Here is a 23211-nt window from a genome sequence, read left to right on the forward strand (position 1 = left end):
TCTTTTCTTTTCCAGAAGATAACTACTGCAACACCAAAGAATGGAGGCTCTACTAAACATAAAAATTAACATTTTTATTTACATATGTAAACACTTAAATTTACACACAGCCTCTAGGTGGCTAGCACTAAAAAAAACAATACAGCAGGAGGCACACCTGAGCATGGGAGTCATTACATTTGGCATTAACTGTCTGTGTCGACAGCACAAACTTTGACAGCACTGTGCAACATTTTAAAGGCATTCCGACTTGCTTGGAGACCTCACTGTGACCTGTGCGTTGCCTCAAGTTGATTAGCTAAAGGGATTTTCCATGTTAAATCCATGCAACAAAACAGCTGTTCTACAAAGCACACTTTGCACACTGAAATGGCAACCAGAAAAGAGCCCAGCTTATCATATAAGCCTGGTTATCCATATATTGATGTCTTACAGACACACAGAGGGGATTCTGATTGTAATACACACAAAGCAAATGGTCCTGTATAGCTCAATGGGTAGAGCATGTCACTAGAGCCAATCCAAGGCTCGTTGGATAAAAGTGCCCTCCAAATGGCCTGTATCATGTCAAACAGTGAAACTCTGCTCATGTAAAACACACACAGATCAGGAGTCTTTGTAGTAGTTGTTGAAATTAATGCGGAGCAGGAAATCCTCTAAGTGAGGTTGGTAGCCTCTGTTTACCAGTTTGGTCACCACTGAGAAAAGAGAGAGAGAGTTGTGTATTTTAGTAACGTTCTTTATCCCCCGCTACTTAAACATCAACAGCACTGGCTAAATGCACACCATCTAAAACGAGCTTTCATACATCCAGTCATGTTAGATCAATGATAGTTGACTGAACTAGTTTGAAATTAAATGTGGGTGAACAGAGACATAAATACTTTGAAATCTTAATCCCCATTAATCTGGGGCTGAAACAGTGTTTAACGTCTTTACCTTTGAAGAGGAAGTGAGAATAATACTTGAAGGTGTTGTAGGACTGCTGCATGGCGATGAAGCTGGGGTGCACTGCCTCCCCCTGCTGGCTGTCCCAGGGCTGTGCGATCAACTGGGCACGGAACTTGAGGATCAGGCTGAAAATGCTGTGGATGATGTTCATGACCGGAGCGGCTTTCTCCGTTAGCAAACCCCTGGGGAGGAGAGAGAGAGAGAGGAGAGGGGCAAAGGTTCAGGAAAAATGAGATGTAGCTTTCAAATTACTTTTCAGACAAGCTGAAATTACACCAAGAAGTGTGGTACTGACAACCTTTCCTAATGAGATTAAATCATTTATGGAGTTCAAAAGTTAGCTTCGCACCCATCTGGAATTTTAATTAAGTTAAGAGGGGGTAGAATTAATTCAAATAAAATGATTCATACAGAATGTCTCATTTGAGCAAGGTGCTGTGGATGTACAGTACCTTGACAAATTAAACAACCCGCTTGACTTTGATGCACATTTTGAGGTGTTGTAGCCTGAATCCAAGATGGTTATAAGTTTTGATTTTCCCCTTGAAATCTTGATAAAATATCCCAATACTTTATAGAAGTGTCTTTGGCAGCATTTACAATTTTGAGCCTTCTGGAGCTTCCAGATTAGCTTGGCACATCTGGCTCTTTGGCACATTTTGGGATTTTCTTTGCCTCTCAGCAGATTAGCTCAAACTTGGTCAAGCTGGATGTTGAGTATCTGGCCAGCTGTCTACTGTCTTATTATTATTATTCATGTTACTGGAAAAAAAAAGATGAGTACTTATCAGACTCAAAACATGTCAGCATCTCATTTTTAATTAAAGCCCCAATCTGCAAAATGTGCAAGGCCCTTAGCGGTCACAAAATGGCTGAGTCAACATCTTATGCCCTGAATCTATAGGAAGTCCAGCCCATGTTGACTCAGCCATATTGTGATCGCTTTGGTGTTGCACATATTGTGGATTGATAAATGATAAATCCACAAATTATGGTGTGCTGCTGTGTATCCAGCAGTAAAAAAAAAAAAAAAAAAGATCAGATTGAAAAACCACAAAATGCAGAACAAGACAAGGTGTGTTGAAAACTTTTTGAAGACACTGCTGAGTAAAAATGTGCACACAGATATTTCTCTCACTCACCTGAAGATGGCTCTGTTGAGGTAGTCTGCGTGTGTGCGGTGGATAGCGTCCAGGTCACTGGCTGTGGCTAGCTTGGCTGCAAACTCACTCCAGGACACTTGCAGGATCTGATTGGCGATGTAACCTTGGATCACCTTGACAAAGTGCTGCATCTCGTGCCTGTACAACTGCAGCTGGCGAAACTGCACTGAGCGGCCTGCGCCTTTCACCAGTGCTGAGGGAAACATTTACACAGGTGCAAACTGTCACAATGCAAGTCACACACACCTTGCTCTGACGCAGTTTTCCAACCATTTTTTTATGTTTGTCTCAACCTGCTCCGAGGACCAGAAGAATACAGCGTGTCGGTCACAACGTCAGTCCTGTTTACAATCAATAAAGTAAACGTTGCAAGCTCCATATTGGCATAGTGAACACAGCTTTATCTTCAAGATGTTTTTGTATTTTTGTGTATGTCCTGTTCTTTGCTGCTGAAATGATCCGCTTTCTCCTTGAGGATCAATACCGTTCATGTAACCATAGAAAACTCACTTTCCAGTGCTATGGTTGTATAAAATTTCTGGCACTCTTGAGCTTCTCTAAAGTGATTATTTGTATGTAATATTTGAGTCGGTTCACAAATTACGACACACTGACAATTCAATAGCAACATCTAACGGCTTTGCCCCCCCCTCCACACATACACACACTCATTTTATCTATTTATGTAGTCCATACAAAGCCATTCATTGATCAATAATACTTTCCAACCCACTGAAGCACATAGAATTACAGTAATCCTGTTGGTGTGAGATGTGCTGTGTATAAATAAACCATTAAGGAATCTCAACATTTGTTCCCCCCGCTGAATATTTTATAAACGCTTGGAGCAGCAGGGGAAGACTCCAGTTGTTGTGTGATGGAGTCCGCCCAGGAGCACAACAGAAGACTAAATATCTTCTCACCTGTTCTCTTGAGGTGGAACCAGACATCACGGAGGCTCCACACCATGTGTTTGAGCTGCAGCAGAAAGGAGAACAGACGGTTGTACTTGTTCATACAGCTGTCTGTGATGATGATGTTCAACGGCCAGTCCACCTGGGAGATGACAGGAGGAGAGAGTGAGTTAAAGTGTGAGAGTAAGGGAGTGTGAAAAAGAGCAAGTATGTGGGAATGGGTAAAAAAAAAAAAAAAAGTGTGACAAATAAGGAGCAGATGAGGAGATAGGAAGGGGGCGGGGGGAGAAGGAGAAAGGAGAGGGTGCGGAGGTGTTGATATAGGAGGAGAGAAGATTGTGCAGGGAAGACAGAGTAGTAGGAGATGAGAGCGAGGGAGAAGGTAGAGACAGGAGAGGGATGTGGGAAAAAAAGATATATGGAGAGGAAGAGCTTGGCAAAATAAAAGGGAGGGATGCAGCGAGAAATAAGGACAGGGAGAAAGAGAGACCAAGGGACATTCAGGTGAGCAATAAGATGGAGATTGAGCGATACAGCAGGACAAAGGCAGAAAAGTCGTGGGTAAGATAGGGGAGGATGAAGGACGATGCAGGACAGAACAAGAAGAGAGGACAACGCACACGGCATTAGTCACTGTGCATGTCATCCAAGAGACCCAACTCCAATCAATCTGAGAGGTTCAACCACTTAAATGTGTGACAAGCTCATTTTCCATACCCGGAGTGCTTTGTCAAAACATGACAGCTTGTCACATTCAAGCTGCCACTCACGCTGAGACAGGCACACCCGAGAAGATGTACACGTTCTCTCTCTTACTCACTCAATTAAAAGGCACGCCGCCTTACCTTGTAGCGCAGCTCCAGGCAGTTGAGGGAGTCAGGCGCATGGGGGTGGAAGGTCTCGGGGAGGAAGCGCAGGGCAAAGGTGAAGTTGGTGGCCAAGGCGCTGTCGCCGTGCAAGCTGTACTGGAGGGCCTTGCTGAGAATGTTGTTCAGGACCAAGGGGGTGAGCAGCTCTCCCGGAGTCTGACCGCTGCCCAGCTGCAGGGACGAGGCATCAGTCAAATGAGGACACCGTCACATACAGACAACACACACTTAACTTCTACACCTGTGCTTCTCAACTATGTGCGATTAAGGCCCAAGATAAGGCAGGCTTTTCATTTTTCCAAACAAACACCACAGCAGCTGATTCCAGTGATGAGTCCCCCCCCTCTGAGGTGCACAAATCAGCCAGTTTAGTTTTTGGTTGCAGCTAACACCTGCAAACTCTTGGGCCTTGATGCCATATGGTTGAGAACCACTGTGATAAACAAATAATTAGACGCTTAGAGATGGGACAACATGAAAATTCAAAAGTATTGTGACCATATTTATCATGGTTTTTGTTATGTTATGTTTGTTGCTTTTACAATGTGGTGAAAATACAAAATAATTACTAGTACACAGTGATATCATTCCACTATGTTTCGTATTGAAATTCACTTCAACTTAAAAATTCTCAGCACCATGAACTCTTTACATTAAAATAATAACACAACCAGTGCCATATATTAACATACACACACAAGAATATCATTTGCATTATGGATTATTAGTGCCTTGGCCATGACAAGCATGCACCTTGGCCACAGGGTAGATAAAGACACTTGACTGGCTAATGATGATTCTGTTTGATGTGAGACCAGGATTTTTCAAATTTTTTTCATGTTCTGGACTTCTGGAAGTGGGGTGGTGGGGTTTGTGTATGAAACTGTTTAGATATCATACTTGAAAACTGACAAATAGAGTCAAAGTAGTGAGATTAATGTATAATGTCAAAATAATCATGAATGCATTTATTTCTATCACAGCATGTAGTAAATTATACTGAAATTAAACTGTTCCTCATTTTGCTGAGGACCCCCTGGAAGCCACTTAAGGACCCCAGGTGGACCCAGGACACCAATTTAAAAAACGCTGTACTAGACGGTATATATGATAAAAGCTGGTGCAACTAGGCATCAGATATTTTCAAAGTTTATAGTAAACAGCCATTAAATCCCTGACAGCTACAGTGAGGTGTCATATAGTTGTTTGAGGCAAACACTAAAAGAAGAGGAAGAAAATTACACTAAACACATTGGGATGGAGCTCACTTAAAAGCAGTGTATGCATTTGTTTAAAAATTTATGGCATTCAAGGGGAGACAAGGACAGGAGTTAGGCCTTGTTCCAAAGCGTCCTTCTTTGTCTTCCCCTAGAACCTGATGTGTTTCAAAAACTAAATATACTGCTTATTGGAGTGTGCAGAGATCGATGACACAACACGTTCTCTCCAGCAAAACCATCACCTTTTCAAAGAGCAGATCGCTGAGGGACTGAGCGAACTCGCCATCCTCCATCAGCAGGAAGTGGCGCAGCGCCTCAAAGTGTCTCTCCACCCCTAACTCCACAAAGAAGTAGTCCACCACCGCTTTGTTCACCAAAGATACACTAGGGGAAGAGAGAATGACCGAGATAAGGAAGGGAAAAGTTATGACACAAGAATCTTTAATAGTGCTGACTTGCAAATTTCACACAGGTTGTAAGGATGATAGACATCAGCTGTGGAGAAAAGAGAAACGAAGGGAATATACCCAAAAATTTCCCCCTTTTTGGACCATTTCCTTCATCATCCTTCTATTTCAAATTATTCCTGGGGAAAATCACATTTATATAAAATCGTGATTTAGCGAAGTTCTCTTTAACTGAAACGTCAGCAGCGATGAGATAAAAATAAAGTCGACAGGCTCTGGCAAACTCAACTGTGTTACTTCAGCAAAGTATAAAAATGTGTGAAATAAAAGTTTACAACTATAAATTCCAACGTGAAATATATTGCATTCTGGCTATGTGCTCCAAGGAGATGAGGAAGCCATTTCTTTACACAAAGGCAACACTGCATGGTGTGCAAAAACTTATACGTTAGATTGACGAGGCTGTCCGCTAGGTATTTCTGCTCGCAGGATACTTGATGAGTCTCTGATAGAATTTCCAACAGAATGAGATCCTATGAGGAGTGGAAGGCAATAAGACTTTAAATTATACCTCTAGCACACAATATGCACTCAACAAAAAGCTAAGTGCTTCTAAAGTAGCAGACCAATGACCAAGATCAGTGAAAACCTCATACCCCTATTTTCTCTTAAAAGTACGATTCTGCTTTAAAAAACTTACAAGAAACCCTCATACCGTTTCTGTTTTTCTAGTACGATCAAAACCCACATTTGAAGACAAGCACTAGTGCTGCTTTCCATCGCTCTCAACTAAAAAAGCAGACAGTCTCCCTCCTCTCTTCCTATGGCTTAGTCTCACTCGGACACTTACTGTGTGATGAGCGGGGTTGTGACAGAGTGTTTCATCAGGACTGGCAGGGAAACCATCTCGCTGAGCTGGACAGCAGTGGTGTCCGTGGCCCTGTGGAGGGTCGGGTCCATGGGAAGGCCCAAGGGACCCCGTGTCACCTGCTTCAGCAGTTGACAGTCTGGGGATGAAGCTGGAGGGAGATGACAGACATGTTACTGAATAGAAATTGTTTGACCCCCTCAAAAACAAACAAACAATCAAAAAACATAAAAATAGTGAAGTCAAGCTCACATAAAATGACTCTGCAACTGAAAGCCATTTGTCATGCAGACTATGTCTTCACTCTAGAGGGTCATCGGTAGTAGAAACCTTGACTACCCATAAAGGACATTAAAATCAATTTCTGCCATCCAGATGACAGACGATAATTACTCAAACTGTTTATTATCTCCAGTTTTTTTCTAAAGCAAAGTAATGCCTAAAATACAATGGATAATAATTATGGCTCACGATTTTCATCAGTAGTGTGGCTGATTTGTATGACAGGTTCAATCAGTGAGACCCTGGAAGCTGGCATGAATGACAGCACGCCACCTTGAAAATGCGACAAGTAGCACTTTTTTTGAGCATGTCTACAGCACTGTGAGTGCAGAACAAAATGAAACAGAACTTTACATGAACGAGCCAAGCATACCACCAAGAAAAAAACACTTGAGTGCTAGCAGGGGAATGACAAGTGTTTCCAGAGACTGAATGTCCTTGCCATACAGCACCTTGCCTTCCCTGCAACCTCTGTGCCCAGTGAGGGAGTGACTGGCAAGCAGATTCTGTACATGCATCACCCAAAAGCACGTAGATATTCTTCTTGCCCTTCACAAGAACTAAGCTCAAACATAGTAAAACATCCATTTTCTCCATTTCTTTTTCCAAGACTCAACAGCACTAACTCAAGTTGCTTTTTCTAAGACATCGGTGTAACTACACACAAAGCGTACATTTTTACTATGATTATTTTAAAATTCACGACACTATTCAAATTGAGACGAATACTGAAAAGACACATCCTCTGCCTTTACTAAGGACACAATTTAAGTCTACAATCACGGCAGCGGCTTCACAACTATCCACACAGTACTCATGAAAGTGATTAATTCTCATTACCTACTTATTTTCTAGTACAACAGGAACCATTAATCCTTGGCCAGCTTTATGTTTTGCACTGAACTCACACATGAGGTTGTAGCAGTCTTCATACTGTTCCACCTGGTACTGGGCAGACAAGGACATGAGATATTCCTGCTCAGACCTTTCTCCAGGGGACAAACCCCAGCCGGCTGCCCAGGACCCTGCGCCCTCTGCCAGCTGCTCACCAGGGCTCGCTGATTCACAACCTGGACAGAGAGAGGTGTAGAGAATTTTTAGTGGATATAACATACACCGTACACCTTCCTGTGAGATATCATCTTTTACTCAATACTATTCTTAATACCAATATTACGCTCAGAACTAGCTACAGCTTTTAAGTCAAAGCAAATTCCAAAAAGGCACATTAAATTATTGACTGCATAAAAATGCCACATTGAGCTATGAATGATAATCCAAGAGGGCCTGCATGCACAATGAGCTGCTAGACTTGGCCAGCATTTGCAGTGATTTAGAAGAAAAGTATAAAATAAAAATAATAAACTGATTCACAGAAATTTTAATGTATGAAAAAAAGTATTTTGTCTGTTGTTTATATTCTCAGATGTGAGAGGAAATCTCAAAGCGTACTTGAGCTCCTTCAACAGCACTGCAATGTGTCTTACTGCAGAAATTGAGAACCAACAAGGAAGCATATCATTCTCTACCTTGACTATCTTGGTTGTGTTTAAGTCTCTGCTGGTCTTCATCGCCTTTGCCCTTTACCACACATCCAACTCCTAGTGAGGAGTCTGATGAGTGGCCATAAGCACTGCCTGGTAGTGGCAATGGAAGTGGCTCAGCTTCGGATACTACACATCCAATGCCTAAAGTTGAGTCTGAAGCGTGGCCATAGGTGCTGCCAGGTAAAGGTGACAGCTGGTGTTCGGGTCCCGAAACCACACACCCAATGCCTAAATTCGAGTCAGAGGAGTGACCGTAAGTGCTTCCAGGTAAAGGGGTCAAGGCCGGTTCAGTTCCAGATACCACACACCCTACCTGGAGGGTACAGTCTGACGCGTGCCCATGCTTATTCCAACGAGGTCTTGCTTCAGGTATGTTGGACACAAACTCACCCACTTTGATGTTAGCATCAGATGAGTGACCATGGATATTTGGTGTAGGAAGGGGGGCAACAAATTCAGAAACATTTTCGCCAACTTTGATATGGGCGTCAGATGCATGACCATGAATGCTTGGGGAGGGCAGGATGGCAACCACATCTGAAACATGTTCACCCACTTTAATGTGGGCATCTGAGGCGTGACCATGGATATTTGGAGTGGGTACAGGAGCAATATATTCTGAAACATTTTCCCCAACTTTTATGTGAGCGTCAGAAGAGTGACCATGTACGCTGGGGGAAGATAGAGGAGCTTTCACTTCTGAAACATGTTCTCCGATCTTGATGTGTGCATCTGAGGCATGGCCATGGATGTTAGGAGAGGGCAGAGGAGCGGTTACCTCTGATACAAAATGTCCAACCTTTATGTGAGCATCAGAAGAATGACCGTGGATGTTGGGTGAAATCTGAGGAGCAGCCACATTGGACACTAGCTCTCCAACCTTTAGGTGTGCACTGGACATGTGACTGTGAACATTTGGCAATGGAGGATGACTGATCACTTCAGAAATATGTCCCCTGACTTCGCCATGAGCATCTGAGGTGTCAGTTAGAGTGTCTGCTGCAAGGGGCTTGACCCCAACAGAGTCAGAGGGAGGGGTCAGTACTTCATCATTTCCATTTTCAGTGCTGTGCTCTGGTGAGGAGGATGGTGCAGCCTCCACAGAAGGGCAGGGGGTCACTTCTTCAACCACACTATCTCTTTTAGCAGATTTCTCTTCTTGTTTTTCCTCCTTCACACTTTCCACCTCCTCCTTTACAGTTAGAGGCATTTCTTGTTCCAGTGCAGGTGCAAGTGCTTTCTGCTTGCTGTCTGTCATTGCATCACTCCTATCCACCAACTGCACAGACTCTTGTGAGGGATGTCCATAAGCATTATCTTTAGGTATACTGAAGGATACCTCTGGGGTATGCTGGCCTAGGGGGAGGCTGGATTTAGAGGCTTGGCCATAGGGGCTGGCTTTGGGGGGAAGCTCCACAATTTGAGACAAATTCTCTCCTATGGGGATGTGAGGCAGAGAGGGAGGGGGGCTGCAGATTTCAGGATGGACTGCAGGCCCCCAGCGAGGTCTGGGCTGGACTGAGGCTTGACCAGCGATACCCTCCAGTGGACTAAAGGGGGCACTGAAGTCATAGTCTACCAGTTGAGGTTTAGGAAGCACTTCGGGGAGGTCAGAGCCAATCTCCTGAAGGGCTCTGTCTACTTGTCGACTGTCTGGTTTTGGTGACTTTGGGAGAAAATCATTGATATCAAGGTCCTCAGAGATGAGGGCTGGGTCTACTGTGCTGGGGGTTGGGGTAGGTGATGATAGGTCGCACGGGGGTGACAGGGCATCGGATTCTTGATTCTTCTCCTTTGATTGCTGGTCACATTGCTGTTGAGAGAGAGATTCCTGTAAAGAGAGGATAGATAGTAACTTGAGGATGTGCGTAACAAACACTCAGAAAAAGCATAAAATGCAGAAGACTTAATTAACTTATTAAAAGTTAATTTTAGTAACGTGTGTTGTCATACTTGCGCTCCCTGTGTTGCATTCTGTTGTGTTGAAAGGGCATGCTGTAGTGCTTCCATGGGAGGTCTCTCTTTGCCTAAAGGATATTTCTCTAGTATTGCCTGGAAGAAAGCCAAGACAGCTTTGATCAAATTCACTAACAATAACATACTGTGTAGCAAGCCGAGACAATCACTTCAATCATCATTACCTTGTCCTGTGAGGCTGAATTTTATGCTCACTGACAACCAACCTGAGTCTGTTGTCTGTCACGCATGAAGAACTGAGCTCGAGCCTCGTCAAGTCTCATTCGCTGCACCCTCCACATGGCTCGTCTCTCTCTGTGAGCTGCCTCCTTCGAAAGGCGGCTGTACTGAGCAATCAGCTCTTTCCTACAATCAGAGGGCAGCAACACGCAAGTTACATGATAGTCATCTAGCCGACGGTCTAATCCACAGTGAGTGACAATGACTAAGCAGGTAGAGGTTAGGTGTGTCATGATAATGGGGACATGTAAAAGACATGGCTGCTGAGGATCTAACGTGCCGCCTTTAATTTGTGGGATGGTCTGTTTAACCACTCGGTCACTCAACCACAGGGTACTTCTGTTACAATGAGCTTCAAGACAGCACTAGAATTACAGAGAGGCGACTAAAATATTCAAACATGAGCTTCATCTTCCAAAACGCAGAGTGACTGGAACAATTTTTTGTGACAAGTCTGAAATTTGTCAAATTGCTTTGAAAAGTAAGCCTGATTTGAATACTGACTCTTATTTTAATTTCGGTGCAAATCATCTGGCAATCAGTGCTCCTTCTACTCTAGAATGATAAACTCTAAGTGTGTGTGTGTATTACAGAGAGAGAGAGAGAGAGAGAGGGGGAGAGAGAGAGAAATGAGTAAAATTCTGAGAAGTGCATGTGGATCTCTTGTACACTTGAGGGCTTCTTATATGTGTCTCTGTCTGCAAGTGCTTGTGGGGGTCTGTGTGATCTGTGTGTGGGCCTGCCATATGCCTGAATGTATGTATGTGGTGTTTTAGGGCTGTGATGTGTGAGTGGGTTTCATGTGTATGTGCTTGCGGGGGACTCTGTGATCTGGGTGTGGGAGTGTCGTATGCGCTTTCGGGCTCTGTGATGTGTGTGTGTGTGGTGGCTGTCTAAGCAGTTAGACCTGGCTCTCTGCTCCAGTTGCTCTTCCAGGGCTTGCAGTCTCTTCTCTCTGTCCCTCAGTTCTCTGGCAAAGCTGAAGTCATCCTCCTCCTCCTTCTTTTTGGCTGCATTTCGCCACTGGTGCCAAATACACACACACACACACACACACACACACACACACACACACACACACACACACACACACACACACAAATTATAGCCTTCAGCTATGACACTGATCCAAAAAAGATGTGGCTAAAGTAGATGAATCCAAAGTTTTGTTTACACTACTTCTCCTCCACATAAATTTCTGAACAGGTAGATGTGGTGTTGCAGTTGCCTGCTATACTGACACACACATACACACATCCTTTTAACCTGTCTCTCATACGCATTCCTACCTCTTGCTCCTGCTCCAGGTGCTGTTTCAGCTCCTCAAAGCGCTCCCTCTTCTTGGCCTCCTCGGCCAGACGCTGCGACACCTGGCACCCTGCAGGGGGCGAGAGAGGGAACAGTGGGCTGCTTACCCCCCACACCCAGAGGCACAGAACATCGCTCTCTTTCCCTCACTCACTCACTCACTCCTACACACACACACACACACACACACAGACATGCACACACATACATAGACAGCAACATCACCATCTGCTTCCATACAAGCATACATGCGTGTGCCAAGACACACATACACAGCATTAAGCCAGAGACTCCACTCATTCCACCTCCCACCCCACTAGTTGTTGCCATTCACTCTTTTGAAGTGATAAATGATATGAGGAGTTTGCTAAACTATGTGAGCGATGATTAGATTTCTCTGCCTGTAGTGCTGGAAGCCTTTCAAAGCCCTCCTTGCAGCTATTGCCCCTGCGCATCTCTCTCTCTCTTTCTATCCTGAGAGGAATGAATGGAGTTCAAGAAAAGCTCTTGTCGTAAAGAGCCACCAGCCACTCTGGGTCATAATCAGATCTGAGCAACGCGTGAAAAGTATATTCAATGGGTAGTGTGTGCGTGTACATCAAGTACCGCATACAAATAAGACTGTCTGTTTGAGCATGTGTGTGTGCGACATGTGTGAGTGTATAACAAACCACGGATGGTCTCCAGGGTCTTGGCGGTTGACTGTCTGACCTGATTGATCAGCTCCTGGCGTGCCTGCTCTGTGCGCAGGGCCTAACAAAAGACAGACAAGAGGTAGTCATTAGCAAAGATCTATCTGCCTGCCCTGTGGTGCACCTCTCCTCCCCCGCCACTGCCAGTCAGGACTGCCAGTGGCGCACAAAATATAGGCCAGACAGTGTGGACTGTCATGCTACATACTGTGAACAAGCCTAAGATGATACTGTATTATTTTAATGACATGTTGCTGAAATAAGTAATAATCACATTGATGAAGTTATGTAAGAAACATTCTCTCTGTTATTTTTTGTTATCTCACTGTTCACATTTAAGTAAGCAGGGACCTACAATGGATATACCGATGACAAATGACATTCTGCAAGTCCTTAAATAACTGACTAAAACTGTATATATAGAGATGAAAATACACCGCACTGCACAATATATGGTTCGATTGAGAAAATATACAACATATTACATGATAAAACCGATGATCCAAATTCCCCTCCAAATTACTCAAACAGTAATAGCACAGTGCACTTATTTAACGCAGTGCACTAAGATCATATCATAACATTACATGAAAATTAAATGTATAAGCAATACTTAGAAATACAATCCTGCAGCAGTTAATTGTGGTTTACTAGCTATCTAGATAGCTAGATGGTACCTGCTCCTCCCTGCTGATGGCGCTGTGCTTGGCAATCCTCTCCATGCGTCCCCGGTACACTGCACAGTCCCTCTCGATCTCCTCCACCTCCTGAAGGGAGAAGGTGACAGCGATGCGTGGCACTGGCAACTCCGACCAGCAGATGTAGTGCTGTGGACACAAAGATGACAGGAAGTTAGCTTGGCAGACAAAGACCAACTGCATTTTGTTTATGTCAGCTGGCAGAAGAACACAAGCCATTTTCATATAGGGGAAAATATCACAATATGTTTGACCAAATACCTTGATATCAATATTGTGACAACACAATGGAGATAACTACTGGTCCTTTCATAAAGATGTTTGCACAATGACATTTTTGATTAACAAAAATTAGCAATGTGGATATGATGACCAAGAAAGTAGAGGTAAATAACAGAGCAGCTAGAGAGGTCTAACAATACCACACAATATCTAGTCTCCTCACGATATTGATATAACATCAGTATACTGCCAAGCTCTATTTTCATATACCACCAAATGCCCAAGACTTAATTGATTTTAAGTGCCTTTAGTTATCCCAGGTCAAATTTAAGAATAAAGAAAGAATATCATATATAAAAACTTCATGTGCTACATGTATAAAACAAACCTGTGGGCAGCAGATCTTGAGCAGGTTAATGGTCTTGCCACAGACATACACATCATTGGCAATGTGTCTCAAGAAGACAGGGACGCAGTCCTCCACATCCTTTGAGATCAGGGTATAGCCCTGAACCCAGAAGTGTTTGTCTGTAGAGATACAAACAAGACACCTAATGCATGTTGTTTACACAGTGCAGATCTGATGTGAGAACAATGCTTATCCTAAAGCTGCACTTTTAACTAAGGCTGATGAACCTGCTTCATATCTGTGGTACATAAAACAAGTTCAAAGGACTAGGGGGCTAAGCTGGAGGCTCTGCTGCTACAGTGACAGACAGCCTGGGTGCATAACCTAAAACCCTTTCCTCTTTGTGCCTCAGAGCAGACTTTAAACACATACCTTTCTTGTGAATAATTTAATAGTTGCCAAGAGTACCTTCTTTTTATTTGTTAGCAGAGTTTGATATGGTACTGGGCTGGCATTTGTTGCATGTATGTATGGATGATGTAACTGTTTTATATTGCTTGTTTTTTTTATGTTTATGGATAGCTTATCTATCTAATATTATCAGCTGACTAGACCAAGTGATTACATCTTAATTTCATACCAAGATAGCTGTGTGGTGATGTAACAGAATACTGTGAATTTTAAAGGATTACAGACAGGTCTGACTGACAAAAACAGCTTTGCTGTCAAAATGTTGGTGCACATTGAAATAATACAAATTTTATTATCAGAGTTATGGGTGTACAGCTACATTCGTTGAGTCTTTATTCCTGTGAGGCAACACCCCGCAAAATTGATGAATATTTCTAACCCTCTCCTAGGTACAAAAAAACAAACAGTTTACCAGCCCATTAGGACTCTAGTAACTGGCAATATTCAAAGAACAATACATGCATTATTAAAGTACAACAAATAACAGTGGTGGAGCCATATTTGGCCGTTTCGGGGCCTAAAACTTTTCCTTATTAGTATGACTTACGGGGCATGGCAAAACTCTGGCCGCCTGAATTAACACTTGGAAATTGTTAGCGCTTAGCTCAGTGATCCTAAGCAAAAAGCAGAGGAGGACATGAATGCACCGGGCTTCCAGAGGTCTTTACAGAAAGCCTGCGGCTTGCCAAGAAAGCTTAGCTGCTGATTGCTTCCCTGGCTGACAGACTTGGAGGAGAACAATGACATTTGTGTGTCCTCCAAAAAGGGGGAGCGAGGAGTGCATAGGTTCAATGCAGGAGTTGATGAGGTGTAGCCGATGAGCAAATGAACCTCTAAGCCAGACAAAGCCGAGGTGACGCTCTGACCTTGAATGGGGTGTTGCATGATGTGCAATATTTTGACAGGCTATAATAATGTCGCACATAAAAACATATTTATGGACGACTGTCACTGTAAAGCAGGCAGTTACGGTATGTGCTTGTGTTGGGAATTGTTAAGATTTTATCAGTGTTTATTCTTCAACAATTCAAAGGTAATGATCTAATTCCTTAATTCCTTAACTGCCCCCCTTCTTGTATATTCTTTTATAGACATTTACAACATCCAGGCATACAAAATTTCTACCTGATTTGATTGAATTTTTGCACTAACACTGATGCAATTTTCACTGCCAACTCCAAAATGACCATCCAGAACTGTGCAGACAGACATCACACCACTCTCAATGTATCACACAAATGTGGGTGGAGGTTGAAGTCTCCAGTTATATTAATATTCACAGGATTTTTTTTTTTTTTTTTTTTTTGGCAAATACATGTGTTCAGATAGTAGACAGTGGGCTTTAGTACCCATAAGATCTTGCTATGGTTTTGACAAGAGGAACAATATTCTAAAAATGTAACAGAACATGCCATGCACAGCAGGATGAACTGGGCAAAGGGAAAGGCAACCCACACACACAAAATCAGCCAGGTCCTGAGGGGCAGAGGAGGGTCTGTATTCAGTCCTGCAAACCTCATCTCCTCCTGTCTCGACTCTACTCCTTAAGAGTCAAGTGATTAATTGTATTTAAAAAAAAAAATCGGTGCAAATCTATGTATAAAGCAATTAAAATAAGAAAAATATAAAAGAAAACTCATTTATTTTAAGAAAATGTTTTGTTTAAGCCAACATGGTGAGCTACCCCAAGAGTGTAAACTAACATTGATTTGGTGACAGAGCAGAGCAGCGTCTGCTCAATTTGTGCTTGTCTACAGCTTACGGAGGGGAAATATGCTCTGGTCCCCACAGCTGTCACAGCTGACTCTCTTTCCAACTGCTTATCATCCAATAACTTCATGGCATCCTTTATAGAAACAAGGACAAATCCAGCTGGGGTGTAAAATCTAGAATGCTTTTTTTTTGCTGCGAGAAAATCCATCTGGGAGTTTTTTTTTTTTTTTTTTCCATTTATAAATAAGGCATCCTAGCCAAGGCAAAGGTGTGTATGTGTGAGTGTGTTTTCACCTCTGAAGCTGAGGTATTCCTCATTGACCTGGATCATGAATTCCCCATAAACATCTCGAAACACTCCGCTGTACACCCAGTCAGACACAAACCTATGTGTGGCACAATACAAAGATTCACCTTTAAGGCAAAGGTCTCAACAAATATAAAATTAAATCAAATGACAAAGTATATTGATATAATAACATTCTGTCCTCGGGTTATACAGGTTTGTTTTCAAGACAAAGAGCAGGGGAAGTGACTGACCGTGTGTAGGGCTCACAGCTGCTCTTGAGCAACGACAGCAGCACTGGATAGTTCTCATTGCTGCAGTTGCTCTGAGCTTCATTATACAGGTAGGACAGCAGCTTCACACCCTGAGGAAACCCACATAACACATGAGCTGACATCCCATCTGATATGCTAAACGCAGCCCCGATGAATGACATATTACAATCTGCAGATAAAACACCACTCACCACAGGGAAAGTAGCCTGGCCTACACCCAAGGGTCCATCTACACAGCACAGTTCTGACAGGTACCTTAGATTAAACAGAATACAGGCATTTTTGAATATGATGCACAGGCACACAACAATGCTGTCAGCTGGTCTGACGATTGGTTCCGGAGGGTGAAATTAAGTCTATCCACCAGCCAAACGCTTGTAAAAGTTTTTGCCATAGCTGTTAAGTTTGTCTACAAATCAAATATGCAGGTATCCAGGCATTAGTTATTATAGTCCCTCAAAACAACCATACTTGACTGGTTAGCAAAATAGTGAAAGTGGCTGGCCAGTTTTTGGTGAATTATATCCGCCAATGAGGACAGCTGAACAACAACAACAAAAAGCTCTCTGCCCTGACTCATTGGTAGGGTGCAATCTCACCTGAGCTGCCGGCCCACTTTGCGGAAGAGGAAGCCAATAGTCATGAGGCTGAGAGTGGGCGGTGTACTGAGAACACAAGCCCTGTAGTAATGCAAGTACTTCCTCAGACCACCTGTAAAAGCCTTCAAGAGATGTAAAGTACACAATATTTATTTACTTAGTACCCTAGTACATAGTACCCCTTCACATACTACCTCAATGGGTCTCCAATTTCCAATTTTATTTTCTTCTACATTTGTTCTACAATTTTAGCTATATTTATGTTAGGAAAGACAGAAAGAGACAGAGAGAGAAATGTACATGAGTATGTATATTACAAAGTAGGAAGATGGATCATATGAAGCTGAAAAGCACAGGGAAACTGTATGGCTCTCAGTATTGTCTGTACCAAATTATATTATAAAAGCTTAGACTTGAGAATTTGTTACATGTTGTTGGAGCACAGCCACACGCCTGCTACCTGCTGTGACTGCACAACAGTCTGAACTACTCAGACATCATTTTTGGCAATGATGAAACTTTTTTTGAAAATATTTTTGGCATGGTGAGCCACCATGGTAGAACAGGTCTGTATATAATGGAGGCATCAACAGAAATAATTGAGTGGTGATTCTCAACTGGTGGGTCGTGGTCAAAAAGTAGGCCCACAGGCTGATTCTGAGTGGACCACAGCCAAATGGGTCCACTTCATCAGAAAAGAATAAATACATTATTTTAGAGTGCAAATATCTAGTACAGCACTTTAATTTTGAATTACTGGGTCCAAGTACAGACTCTGATTTCAAAATATATATTTAAAATATATATAAAAGTATGTAGTGTATATAAAAATTCATTTTTAAAAAATTAAATATAATGAAAAAACTTGAAAAAGCATTGCAGTGCATTAGAAAAGGGTAAAAATTGTAGAAAAAAAACTTTAAAAAATCATCTTCAAAATTTTTAAAAATTGCTTTAAAAAAATGAAGCTTTCAGCTTTAGTGCTCAGAGCTTTCACAGTGCATTTAAGTACTGTGGTTTACTGCACTTTACTGCACTTTGCAATTTGCAATCAGAATTGCATTTTGCAAAATCAAACTGAATGGCTCCTCAGTTATCCAATGTCTGCACTGTGACGTAATGGGTAAGGACAAAATGTGGACCCCGAGGGAACACCAGCTGAGCCACCGCCACAGAAGAAGAGGCTTGGGCAAAAAATATTATAATTATTCTGGGTCAAGCTTTTTTTTTTTCTTTTTACCCCCATTGAGACTGCAAGAACGCTGTTCCACATTACTCCATCCATTTGAAACCCTGAGTACAGCCTTTGTTAACAGCAACATTGGTAACAGTTTTACAGCATAGAACATGAGGGGAGAAGGGAGGGACAAAAAGTATGGTCTCTAGTCAGCACAGTGATGATTATACAAACATACCTGAAAGACTAGGCCTCTCTTGTTGGCGCTCTGCAAGGAAAAGCGGCTCAGCCTCAAGTAATAAGTACCATACTGGGCCAGTTCTCCCAGGAGACGGGACACACTCTCTGGGGAGGCTCCTGACACGCACACACCTGGCCTGACGTCAAACTGCACACACTGGGAAGGATAGCATATAATTACCAGCCTCCATGCGGATGATGAAATTCAGTCAAAGTGACAGTGAGAGGGAGCACAAGACGCAGCAGGAGAATCAGTTCAGACTGTAAAAATGACACTGACACTACTTGTTATGGTAAAACCTAAGAAACTTATGGAAATATATCATGCCAAAAGTAAAGCATCCTTTGCTCTCCTGTGTGCTCACCATCCTTTTCTTTTGATTGTTTCAATGTGAGATGTTTTAATAAGGCAGTCCACTTGTTTCATCCATGTGGGAATAAAACATGAAAAACTATATGCTGTAAACTATCTTAGAGAGTGATGACTGGGTGTACCTGGTTGAGAGGGAAGGTGGTGGATGCCACTCCAATCAGTGCATTCAGGAGGTCAGTTACCAATTGGGTCTGGGAGTCCAGGGGCAAGGGCAGGAGTGGGGAAGCATTGGTAGAGCTCACCAACCTCATCTCCCCCTCCCATAGCCGACAAAGCTGATCGAAGGCCTCCCTGCCTCCCTCAGTTAGATAAGGGAGCTCTCTTTTCCCTGGAGGACTAGTGGGGAAGAAAGAGTGGCATGTATTGTTGTGTTTGGAAGATGAAAAGAAAGCGGAAGGAGACAGAAAGCAAAATGTTATACACAACTGCTGCTAATACTAACTGTCTGACTCCGAAGCCACTACAAAAATTACTACCATTGGACTATGAGCCCCCCAATACCAGCAATCTAGGGATGTCACAAGAATTGATACGGAGGTACCAGGTCAATACCACAATTTTGAAAACAATAATAATAGTGTTTTTTAATATCGCAGTGTCAACACATCTTGATACCTCATTCTGTAACTCAGTGTTCTCATTATAATGTTGCCTTAGCCTCCATGTTTGAATAGCACTGAAACATTTCAAGTCGTAATCATGCTACACGACAGTAAAACAATGAGAGCACATCACAGCACTGTATTTGTTGTTACAGCAAGACATTTCATACAGTTGCTCTGACTTGAAATGAATTTTTTGTTGAGATGCTTTGTTTCCTTCTTGAAGGCTACAGGCCAATGCCACACTTGTAACTCAGAGTTATTATTCTGTCACCAAAATGTTTAAAAACTTGAAAAACATATGTCTGTGTTTACTTGTTAGTATTTATGCAAAGTATTTTTTTAAATGAAGGTGTGTGCTGTGGTGTACAATACCTTATCAAGAATCCACTGTTCTTGCTATCTACTACCAAAACTCTAGTATTGTGGCATCCCTGAAGTAAGTCATGTGCTGTCTCCAAGGGTTTTGTAACATTTAGAAACTTTCTACAGCATAATTGGCAAATCCCTTACCAGCCAACAGACTCCCAGCAGCGGCGTCTCCCAGGCTCAAAGGTGCGGAGGGCCTCCCAGATATCAAGCTCTGGACTGGGGCTAGGCTCTGACTGGGAGTCTGGGGTCAGGTTGGAAGCTGACTGGAAGCCCTCATCCTCAGATTGATCCAAACAGTGGGGAACCTGCACAGTAAATTGTGACTGATGATACATAATTTACATAACCACTGAGCTTTAACTATGAGTTTTGACTGAATCAAACACTGAGTGACAAATATGAAACTGTGTCCAATTGCCTGGTAAGCTCAAAATGAAAAATACACCTGCACCTAGCCGGCTGTATAATACAGTTTCAACTTAACAACAGATATTAACTTTGATGCAATTTGTGTAAGCCACTCTCTCCTACCCTGATGGCCAGCCCAGTGACGTCAACATTACTAGGAACAGGAGGCAGGTCCAGCCTGATGTCCATGTCTGAGGTGCGTGTGTGCTGCAGTGCTCCAAACAGTGACAGCCTGGTCTCCTTCTCAAACCTCTCCTCCACTTCCAACCTCGTCCTTAGAGCAAGCAAACCTGTGCCTGGGGGGGCATCCATCAGCCTCATAGTGCCACACAGACTCCCAAGGGATCCCCATTCCTCCCCACACACCAGCCCCCATGCCCGGGCCTCTAGTCGCTGCAGCTCCTCACTCTGGTAGCCCCAGGGTGGAGGCCTCCGCAGCACGGGCCTCTCTCGCCTCATGTAGTCCCGGCTAAAGGAGGTGGGTGGTGGGGTCGCCGAGCCAGCAAGCTGCACCAGGAGCTCCAGGACTGCATCCACTTCCTTCAGGCCGGACGACGCCCCTTCAGGAAGCCTTCCCAGCTGCTCCTCCAATCTCTCAGCTTCCTCCTGGCATCCAGCCACCCGCAGGTCAAAAGAGATCATCAGGACCTTGTTTCTGGGTGGGGTGGTTGCTGTGGTGCAGGGTCCTGAGGCAGATCCTTTAGACGTGCCATCTTGAAAGAGCTTGGAGAGCAGGGCACCATAAGCACGTTTTTTGAGGGCTCTTCGGACCCCTTCCCTTGAGAGTCCCCCCAGGGCCCGGCGTTTCCATGACACCCCAGAGAGGCTGCAGTCACACAGGGCACCCAGCAGCTCAGTGATGCTGCTGCTGTTGCAGCTGGACATGATCGACATATGAGGGCTCGAGTACATGATGGAAAGCCGTGCCCCTGTTACCTCAGTCCGTGAAACAAAATGATGTCGGGCATTTCGACAGGAAATAGATGAGCTCGGTCTCCAACGACGAGTCTCAAGATTTAGCTCGTCTTTTCCAAAATACTGATATTACTTAGTACATTCACCTTGAGGCAGAGCTAGTAGGGCCAAGACTCCCAGCTAACGCTACTCCTGTAATCCAACTACTCAAGTCAGCGACGTACATGACATTACCTAACTGATATGATTTCTTATTTATCCTATAGAGGTTGTGTTATATCAGTTAGTTCACAGTTTCCACCTTGCATCCAATTTAAGTGACTCCTTTCCACGCATGCTAACGTTAGCTGGAGAGCTAACGTTATTGCTAGCGATAGCTAGCGGTCCTGCTTATCATAAGTGCCTAGCACATGCAATCCAGCATGTGGACCATCAGAAGCAGCTCCAAAATGCTTGCACTGCATCCGCACTTTCCTGCTCCAGCATATTAATGTCAGTTAATAAATTATAGTTGCACTCGCAGGCTAACAGCTAAGCTGGTACTTCATTCATCTTCCGTTGGCTCCCAATGCGCCAAGGCTACGAAAACATAGGAATCCGCTCCCATACATATGATTGGACAAGAGACTAGGTTCCCTCCGGTGATTGGCTGTCATACCACAGAGATCTCGTTAATTGGCTGAACGTGCTTGTCAATCAGAGATTTTTTTTTTTTTTTTTTTTTTTTTTTTTTTTTTTGGTATTGCCGTGATGTATCTGACTTAAGGTGCATTCAGGAGTATGGGAAACATGGGACGCCTCATGAACCTACTTCAAAATACAATGCCACTTTTTAAATCATACGCTACTCACTACTGTATATCCATATAATTTATATAAATATTATATTTTTTATATTTATTTATAATTTAGTCGGAATATGACATGGCATGCGAAATCCTCAAAAATATAGCAAATTATTAAGAGCCAGTTAACAACTTTAATTACCGTCAAACACATTGTCAGTAAAATTACTGCTTTTGACTGAATACGGTATATATACAAAGGAGACCGATGCACTTTCTTATTCCAAACAAAATGAACATAAAAATATTTTCTGACAACATAACATAACATGACATGACATAACATAACAGCACAACAGGCCTATGGGTTAGCTATTACACAAAAATAGTAGCCACCGAGAACAACCTATATAGAAATGTTTTGTCATGTCAACCTCAGACTATAAATCAGAGAGCGCGAGCATTCTCGATGCGTAACTTTCAAATGCCAATGACTTTCCTTGACTGTTCTCATTACACGTGAATGTAGCAAAAATTGCCTGCAAAAATGATTGCATGGGGTTACGCATAAAAGCTGAAGGCCCACGAACGTGTAGATTAATCTATTATAATGCAAAACTGTGCCGATCAGTTCAGTGAAGGCTGGGATTTAGACTCAATACAGAAGAGACTAAATTTCTATACAATGAGATTGAAGTCTACAATCTCCTATCAAACCGGGTTCTATGTGGGGATAACATCCCCACATGGGAACCTCTGATGGACTTTGCAAGGGGTAGATGTAGGTAAATGGTAAATGTAGACCCAATAAAAGCTATCATTGTTATTTGCTCTCAGGTTATTTTAAGACATACCCTCTACAATCAGTTCTTGTCAGCTTTTAAATTATTCACCCGAGCAACTGTTTAAAATGACACCACACCCTTATTGTTTTTATTTTCATTTTCACCAAGTTCTCCTCCTCCTCTTCCCCAAGGCAGGGAGAATCAAAGCCAAATCTCATTAGAGGGTTTGAAACATGTGGAGGTGCAACACGACCTGCTGGTAAACACAACCATCTCCTGCTGATGGAGGTGCTGGCTGCTGTGTGTAGAGCGCCTCCCAGGCAGGAGAACAGAGGCCAGGAGCATGCAGATTTTAACCCAATTTCTGCTAAGAAACCCTGCAAAGAAGCTGACATGAAATAATTATACTTGGTGTGCAATGTTGTATCATTGATTGGTAGAGGTGGAAATGAATGATATTTTCAAGTCTTATCATCAAGAGCAACACATGGCAATGATGTTGACTCCTCCCCAAGTTATGTAAG

At 43.0% G+C, this 23211-nt stretch overlaps 1 protein-coding gene across 2 annotated transcripts; it reads right to left on the reverse strand.

Moving 5' to 3' along the window:
• Positions 1 to 53: 53 nt before the first annotated feature.
• Positions 54 to 21684, reverse strand: tubgcp6 (tubulin gamma complex component 6). 2 transcript variants are annotated; one of them, XM_030052829.1, is made up of 25 exons: positions 20326 to 21684; positions 19936 to 20099; positions 18943 to 19156; positions 18446 to 18604; positions 17031 to 17152; positions 16623 to 16686; positions 16411 to 16520; positions 16165 to 16256; positions 13726 to 13865; positions 13095 to 13244; positions 12397 to 12478; positions 11707 to 11795; positions 11325 to 11440; positions 10405 to 10543; positions 10175 to 10273; positions 9209 to 10052; positions 8204 to 9166; positions 7583 to 7744; positions 6375 to 6543; positions 5360 to 5501; positions 3874 to 4068; positions 3038 to 3170; positions 2094 to 2307; positions 940 to 1133; positions 54 to 698 (listed from the first exon to the last, which is right to left on the reverse strand). In XM_030052829.1, exons 1-25 carry the CDS (start codon positions 21112 to 21114, stop codon positions 607 to 609), a joined length of 5637 nt encoding a protein of 1878 aa, XP_029908689.1. In that variant the 5' UTR covers positions 21115 to 21684; the 3' UTR covers positions 54 to 606. The 2 variants fall into 2 exon arrangements, with proteins under 2 accessions (XP_029908689.1, XP_029908688.1); XM_030052828.1 differs by having other exon boundaries at positions 8204 to 10052.
• Between the last annotated feature and the right edge of the window lie 1527 nt (positions 21685 to 23211).

This window comes from Myripristis murdjan, chromosome 6, assembly GCF_902150065.1.
Source record: "Myripristis murdjan chromosome 6, fMyrMur1.1, whole genome shotgun sequence".
Taxonomy (NCBI): Eukaryota; Metazoa; Chordata; class Actinopteri; order Holocentriformes; family Holocentridae; genus Myripristis; species Myripristis murdjan.

Bases quoted from the DNA above. Each gene is read 5' to 3' on its own strand.
- tubgcp6 (XM_030052828.1), bottom strand. From the start codon at position 21,114: ATGTACTCGAGCCCTCATATGTCGATCATGTCCAGCTGCAACAGCAGC. The intron at 12,479-13,094 runs GTACCATCTAGC...GTCTTTTGTTAG, and splicing joins CCATCAGCAGGGAGGAGCAG to GCCCTGCGCACAGAGCAGGC. The intron at 3,171-3,873 runs GTAAGGCGGCGT...GTCATCTCCCAG, and splicing joins GCCTGGAGCTGCGCTACAAG to GTGGACTGGCCGTTGAACAT.